This window comes from Elgaria multicarinata, chromosome 21, assembly GCF_023053635.1.
Source record: "Elgaria multicarinata webbii isolate HBS135686 ecotype San Diego chromosome 21, rElgMul1.1.pri, whole genome shotgun sequence".
NCBI classification, from domain to species: domain Eukaryota; kingdom Metazoa; phylum Chordata; class Lepidosauria; order Squamata; family Anguidae; genus Elgaria; species Elgaria multicarinata.
In genome coordinates this window covers 9443355-9450940 of record NC_086191.1, presented here as the reverse complement: position 1 = coordinate 9450940, position 7586 = coordinate 9443355, and the positions used below count along the sequence as shown (strand labels likewise).

General features: G+C 52.3%; 2 protein-coding genes across 2 annotated transcripts in view; both read left to right on the top strand.

The window, feature by feature from the left end:
* The window catches only part of PBXIP1 (PBX homeobox interacting protein 1), a 167776-nt gene that overhangs the window by 142528 nt on the left and 17662 nt on the right, over window positions 1-7586 (top strand). The gene's annotated exons all lie outside the window — the stretch shown is intronic.
* On the top strand, window positions 973-6895 carry PYGO2 (pygopus family PHD finger 2). Its single transcript, XM_063145610.1, has 3 exons — window positions 973-1111; window positions 3192-3241; window positions 4616-6895. The coding sequence occupies exons 1-3, from the start codon at window positions 979-981 to the stop codon at window positions 5705-5707; spliced, it is 1275 nt and encodes a 424-aa protein (XP_063001680.1). The 5' UTR covers window positions 973-978; the 3' UTR covers window positions 5708-6895.

Here is a 7586-nt window from a genome sequence, read left to right as displayed (position 1 = left end):
ATGTGCTCTATCACTGAGTTTTGGCTCATCCCTTAAAAATATAGTATCCGTTTCTCATGGTTCTGAATAAGGGCACTAGGGGGTGGGGAGGTGGGGGAGGCTGGTGTATATAGGATTACAGCGGAAGCTTTCATTCATTAATAGTCCGGCAGCCCTAACACCCCTTACCTGGCTTGACTATTTGCATAAATATGCAAATCGCATTACATAATATATTTGAGAGAGGAGCCGGTGCCTCAGTGCTGCAGAGATTCTGTATTTCCACAGCATCGAAGTTGGTTGCAGAGTTCTCTCTTCTTTGTGCACTTGCTCGTCTATATGGAATTTGAGTGTCTCTTTGTTTCTTAGGTGTGCTGCAGCCTTTAGGTCGAGCCTACAACTCCCATGATGCTATAGGGCAGGAGGGAGAGTTCCATTGGACAACCATCTTCGGTTCCTTTATGCTTATTGGCTAGTTGCTGCGTCTATCTTCACCTTCAGCCTTCCTTAGGAATCTCCCACCGGGGAGGGGGGGGAAATATGTGTATCATTCCTTCTACAATCCACCCATCAAAAAGTGGCAGGCTTATAAATTTCAGGCTTTGACCTGATTTTAAGTCCCCTCAGTGCAGTGAGGAAGAAGGGCTTATTGCAATGCTTCCCTGTCTTCTCCCCCTCACGCTGACAAAATGGTACCTTCTGTCCAACTTCCCAATGCCGCCTCCCTGTTGGCCGAGTAAGTCACTTCGTAGAGCTAGGAAATGGAAGAGCGACACCATCGCAGTCCTTGCCGTCACTTCCGGCTGTCCTCATTCAACCATAGAGCCGTCACGACGTGCGGCCCCATATTCAAACTGTCGCATTCACCGGAAGCGCTCTGCCCCCGGGTCTCTATCGGCTTCCGTTTCCGGCTGCCGTCGCGATGGTGCGGTCCGCGCCTCCCCGGTCGTGGTAGCGCCTCGTCCTTTCCTCCCCCCCTTCCCCCGTCCCCCCCATCTTATGGCGGCCCCGCACCCCGACAAGCTGGAGGGGGGAGTAGGCCCCGCCCCGCCTCCTCCCGGTCCGCCGCCGCCGCCGCCTCCTCCGCCGGGCAACATCTCCGCCGGGCCAGGCCGCAAGCAGGGCAAGGCCGGTAAGCGCCACGCGGGGCTGGGGAGGCGTTGCTATGGAGACGGGGGGAATTCGGGCCGGGGGTCGTGATGGCGGTGGTGATGCTCCTGGGGTCTCCAGTCTTGGTCGCCTCGCTTTGGTTTTGCATCCTCTGGCTTGTTGTGTTTTCTGGGAAGGCGGAACCACTGAATCCTCCGCCTGCGGCGGGTAGAAATTCTTCAGGCGAAGCTACTCTCCCCTAATCACAACCATGTCACTTCTCGAGGGCCTGGCAGGCAGAAATGCAGCAGGGAAAGCTTTTTCCCTCACCCTCCTAATCACAACCATGTCACTTCTGCGAGGGCCTGTCAGGCAGAAATGCAGCAGGGAAAGCTTTTCCCCCCACCCTCCTAATCACAACCATGTCACTTCTGCGAGGGCCTGGCAGGCAGAAATACAGCGGGGAAAGCTTTTTCCCCCACCTTCCTAATCACAACCATGTCACTTCCGTGAGGGCCTGTCAGGCAGAAATGCAGCAGGGAAAGCTTTCTCCCCCACCCTCCTAATCACAACCATGTCACTTCCGTGAGGGGGGGAGGGGGCGAAGCTTCACTTTTTAGCTTTCCGTCTGCCAGCTAGTTTAAAGGCTCTAAGGTTCTAATCCTATATGCACTGACTTGGGAGAAAGCCCCGTTGAATCTCGTAGGACTTACTTTCCAGCAGATACACACAGGTATGCTTTAGGGTGGATTCCTGCATTGAGCAGGGGGTTGGACTCAATGGCCTTCCAACTCTACTATTCTATGATTCTATGATTGTGCTAGAAGGGAGGCTTCAGGTTGGTATGATCTGTTTCATTTGTTTAAGCTTTTACTAGGATCCTTACACCCACCAACTGGAGCCAGGTGCAAAATACTTGCTCATGCAGGTGGACACGGGCTAAGAATTAAGGAACTGGGTACCTCTGAGGACATGCTCAGCCCAGGAACTGGAGTCTCATGTGGAATATATCCCATTGGAAGCTATTCTGTGTTTGTCCCAGAAAATTTTGAACTGGCAATTAGGGTAATTTGACTCCGGAGGAAATAGAGATGTGACGTTTGGCGGGGGCATATTTGTCTTATCTTCACTATATTATACTTCCCCAAACAATTGTAAAAAGAGAGAGAGAGGAATAGATTGTGAAAACGTTTCCTTCAGGAAGATGAATAACATGTTTAAGGCAAGGGCTTCCTATGTTGCTACCCATTCTTTTCTACCCCCAAATGATTTCTAAGAACTACATAATGTAAGATTAGAGATGTAAAATTTCTGGGAAATTTGAAACCATGGGCAAAATGGTTTTGTAATCCCCCCCCCCCCGTAAGATTCCTAGCATAACTATTTCTTCCATATGGGGAAACAACAGAAGAAGGAAAGTGGCAAGAAAGTGCCCCCTCCCAAAATGCCAATGCTAAGGCATGACAGGACTTTTAGTCCAGTGACTCATGGAAAGCTAAATCAACTTTGCTGCATTGGCCCATGGTTGGCACTTTATCCAGCATTCCACTTTCCACATTGGGCAGCCAGATGCTGTTACAAAATCCAGAAGCTGGGCCTGAGGGCAAAACCCCCTCTCTTGCTGTTTGTAAACCCCCACCTCCAGCTAGTGAGTCAGAGTTATCTCTTCTCTTGACCTGGACTTCTATTCAACTAGCATGACTAACCAGCTTAATCTCCCTGAGTTTGTCTTAATCTCCCTTTCAAAAAGCTTCCCTGTCGCAACATCCTGTGTCGGTGAAATTCATTCAGTGAATTTTGCATTCTGCAAAGAACAGCTTTGTAAGTCCAGCTGAAGACTTTGAGAAAGTAAGATAACATCCCTGTCTTCTCCCCACCCCCGTTGTCCCAGACAGCTAGACAAGAAACAATCAAGTCGCTTTCTGTTTTTCAAAGCCACAAATGCCTTGTGTTCTTATTTGTAGACAGAGAAGAGAGTTAAAAGGCTGGAGCCAAGCATGGGGGTGGGAATAAGACCTTCAGCAGACTAGGTTGCAAGGCAGCATTGGGGAACTTTAGCTGGTGAGTTGACAGCAGGCCTTCGGCTTCAGCACTGACGCGTTCCCCTTTTCCGTCCTAAATAGGTCTTCAAATGAAGAGCCCAGAAAAGAAGCGTCGGAAGTCCAATACACAGGTAATGTTTGTGTGTGTGTGTGTGTGTGTGTGTGTATTTGCAATGTGTGAGTGTAAATGTACCTGTGCAAAGCAGCCCAGCATCTTGCTGTCCTATCCCTTCATTCATATATATTCTAATTTTCTTTTTAATTTTGATTGCTTCCCCCCACCCCCAGTCATGTGTTATCTTCAAACCAACTTCATACTATTTTCTGTGTGTGGTTTCTGTTTGTTGGCTTATTTTTGATGCTTTTGTAAACTGCTTCGGGGTTTGTTTCAAGTGAGAAATGGTACATATTGTTGTCGACCGAATCAGCTCCCTGTGAGTAGCCACGCGTACAGACAATGGAAACACTCCAGGTGGTTTAAAAGAAAACTTTACTTAGCAACATTTAACATATCCTACGATGGGATGGCTTGGTTCTGCACACCATGCAGGGTAAAACAGCAGAAGGGAGAAGGAAGAAGGAGGGAGGAGACAGGAAGTAGCAAGACAAGCATTGTAGCAATCCCCTCCCACCCTGTAGGTGTTTGTTAACCCTTTAGCCTCAGGTCAGTGACCTGTAGCCTGAGTTCTGCTAACACATATAAGCATTGCTAATAAATACGTACAGATTTCTGAATCTATATCATTTTCCCCATCTCCCTCATGCAAGTCCAATGTATTTGCTGCTGCCATTTCTGGCTTCGGTTATTGTTTGGTTTCCGTGAAAACAACTCTGCTTTGTAACTTAAAATTTGCATCAACAGTAGTGAAAACCAGCATCCACATTGTCAAATCAAACGCCGCCTGTTATGGCTGGCTGTGTGTATTTCCTGGACAACACCCACTGTTGGTTTTTCTGCTGCTGTTTTAGGGCTTTTAAAAGCAAAACCTTGCTGCAAGAAGTTTGTTGGGGGGAAGCACAGGCGAATACTAGGGTTAGGTGGTTGGGTTCAGAGCATTTTGCAGAATGAGGCGTTAAGAAGTCTGGACTGTAGTATTTCATTCTTTTATCCTCCTTGAACCTAACATGTAGAATGGTTTGTAACACACTCGATGACCTGATTCAGACATTATAGTAAGTCTCCTGTAGAATTCTGGTGTACCTGGAATGAGCAAACGTGCTGCTTGAGTCCTCCCAATGGGTGAGACTAAACGAAGCAGGAAAAATCCATCCGTGGTTTGTTCAGTGCTACGTGCGTGGAGATGTGTGGTCTTTCTTGTTCATTTGCTTTGTTTTTGCTTTGGGTTTTTTGTTTCAAATGAGAAGCGGTATATAAATATTGCTAATACGCAAATAAACACGTAATTCCCGATGGCTTTGAAAACCTCTCACTGACTGTTTCCTCTGAACCGGCCGCGGGACCCCCTCTTTCCCTTATGGCTTACTATTGTGTCTTCTCCTCACAGGGCCCCGCCTATTCCCACCTCTCGGAGTTTGCCCCTCCGCCGACTCCCATGGTCGACCACCTGGTGGCATCCAACCCCTTTGAGGATGACTTCGGGGCTCCCAAAGTCGGCTCCGCCTCCGCGCCTTTCTTGGGCAACCCTGGGCCATTTGGGAACTTCCGCATGCAGGGGGCCATGGGGCCCCAGGTCCCGCCCGGCTACGGCGGAGGGCCGCAGCCGATGCGGAGGCAGCCACCCCCTTTCGGACCGAGCCAGATGGGGCCAGCCTTCAACATGCCCCCCCAGAACCCCGCTTACGTGCAGCCCGGCGGAATGGGGTTTGGGGGCCAGCCGTTCGGCCAGCCTCTGGGGCAGAACTTCAGCCCCCCCAGTGGGCAGCTCATGCAGGGGCCCATGGGTGGCTTTGGCCCCATGATCTCCCCGACCATGGGTCAGCCCCCGCGGGGAGGAGACATGGGCCCGGGGCCGGCCCTCAACCCGCCAGGGGGGCCACCACCAATGGCCCAGCGATTCAGCCAGCCCGGCAACCTCTTCGGACAGTCGCCCATGCAGCAGCGCCCCAACCCGAACCTCCCAAACCTGCCTCCCAACCCCAGCCCCTTTCCTGGGCCCGACCCCGGCTTCCCCCCCAGCAGCGAAGACAACGGGGGTGGTAAGCCCCTCAACCCGCCCCCCAACTCCTTCAGCCAGGAGCAGCACACGGGATCACCAGCCGCTGTCAACGGCACCCAGCAGCCCAACTTCGCGCCCAATAGCGCGGGCCACGGCGCCAGCACCCCCGAGGCCAACAGCCTGCCTCCGTCCGGCAAGGCCGCTGGCAACTCGGGGCACCAGCCGCCGCCCGGGCTTGTGTACCCCTGCGGGGCCTGCCGCAGCGAGGTCAACGACGACCAGGACGCCATCCTGTGCGAGGCCTCCTGCCAGAAGTGGTTCCACCGGGAGTGTACCGGCATGACGGAGAACGCCTACGGCCTGCTGACCACCGAGGCCTCGGCCGTCTGGGCCTGCGACTTCTGCCTGAAGACCAAGGAGATCCAGTCGGTTTACATCCGGGAGGGCATGGGCCAGTTGGTGGCCGCCAACGACGGCTGAGGGGCCACGAGTGGGCAGGACGGGACGCTGAGCCTCGGCAGACCACTAGACACTCTTTGGCTTGGGCCGCGGACTCCACGCCCAGCGCAAACACATGCACTGGCCCCTTGGGCAGGAGGAGCAAACTTTTTGTCAGCGGGGCGTGAACTGCTTGGCGGAAGGGAGGAGAGAGCCCTTGTCCCTTTGCTTGTGGGTTTAAAGAAACTGGCGGGCACCTAGGGGGCACCTCACCCCACACCTGGATAACGGGTGCCGTTTTGAAGCGGGGTAGGTGGCGACCTCGCAGTGGTTGCCGCTGCATGCGAGTTGCCCCCGCAGCCTTGGCTGGGCCAGCACACGCCTCGAGCGGCGTTCCTTCTCTTTCTCCTCCCCACCTCCTCCCTCTTTCAGACCGCGACTGTGTTTTGGAGCCGTAAAATGGGCCACTTCGGGTCTCGGGCAGCAGCGACCTACATCTTTCCTCCCCTCCACATGGAGGTTTGATGGTTTTCATAATGAGATGGGAGAGGCGGTGATTCTGCGCGGTCACCTGCTCCTCTTCCTCCGATCCCCCTCTCTCCCCGCTGGGGTTTTATTCCGGCATCTGGCCCAGAGCGGTTGGTGCCGGTGGGGTAGATTTAGCACAGCCTGGAAAGCGGCTACAGCTTCGGTTTGGACCGGTTCCTTCCCAGCTGGTGCGTCCAGCAAAATTTTTATAGGGGAGCATCCCCTCCCCAGAATGCTATGTGATTCCTGTTGGCATCAGCTCTGCTTCCAGTTCCTGTGCTTAGATTGATCAGCTGCTGCCTGCCAAACCTGGACCAGTAGGGGAGGGGGCTGAAAGTGGAGCCCCCCTTGCCCTCAAGAAAAGGACGCAAGCTGGGGCCTTTCCCCATCTCAAGGGGCCTTCAAAAAGAGCCATGCAAGAGAAACTCGTGGACATCTTTTAAAAAGACAAAAAAAAAAATCCACCCTTTTTTAAAACTATCTTTCAGCAATTTCCCTATCCCTGATCTTTGTGTGTGTTTTGTTTTTTGTTTTTTTGGTCAAATGGTTTCTGATGTGATTTTGATAACTGTTTCTATCCTGCCGGACCTTTGATGGAGGAAAAGCATTGGGGTGGGTGGGTGGAGTGGGCGGCATAGCTGGATTTATACACACACAACCTCCCTTCTCTCTTTGTTTTTATGTGAGAACACTAAAAGAAAAGTTTTGTACCATCCTGCTTTAAAAAGTCATTTGACAGGGGCGAAGGGAGCCCGGTTTCTTGGGCCTGCATGTATGTACAGATGAGTGGTTTGTGCTTGAAATAGAGTTCTTCCCTGTGCTCCAGAGGGCAGGACTAGAACCCGGTGCGGTGGTGGTGGTGGTGGGGGGGTTAGAAATGGCAGGGAAGCAGATTTCTCAGGAGGTGGTAAGATCTCGTGGGCTGGAGGTGTTGAAGCAGATGCTACAAGATCCCTGCATTTAGAAAGGTGGCTTCCAAATGACCCTTCCAGCGCTCTGCCTTTGATGTTTGCTTTTGCCTGTTCATTTATGTCACATCTTGCCTTTCCTCCATGGTGACAGTATGATGGGTTTTCACTCCATCTCCCTGCCAGGTCAGGCCTTTAGCTTCGATTAGGTGGCTGCATCGTATGCTTTCGTACCAAGTTCAGGGACTCTCTTTTGAATGAGTGGAGCTTCAAGCCAGTTTTGGACTCATGCTGTACACACCTCTGTGGTTCTCATCCATGAACCAGGAGCATCCCCTGTAAACTCCCCGGCAAGCTGCTGAGCCCCTCTGTGTACAGTAGGAGGGGAGAGACATGGGAGCAAAGCCTGACCTCTCTTCTTGGCTTGTTCCAAGGCTGACCAAGAGAATACAGGGTGAAGCGCTTCGATTGTTCCCAAGCTCTAC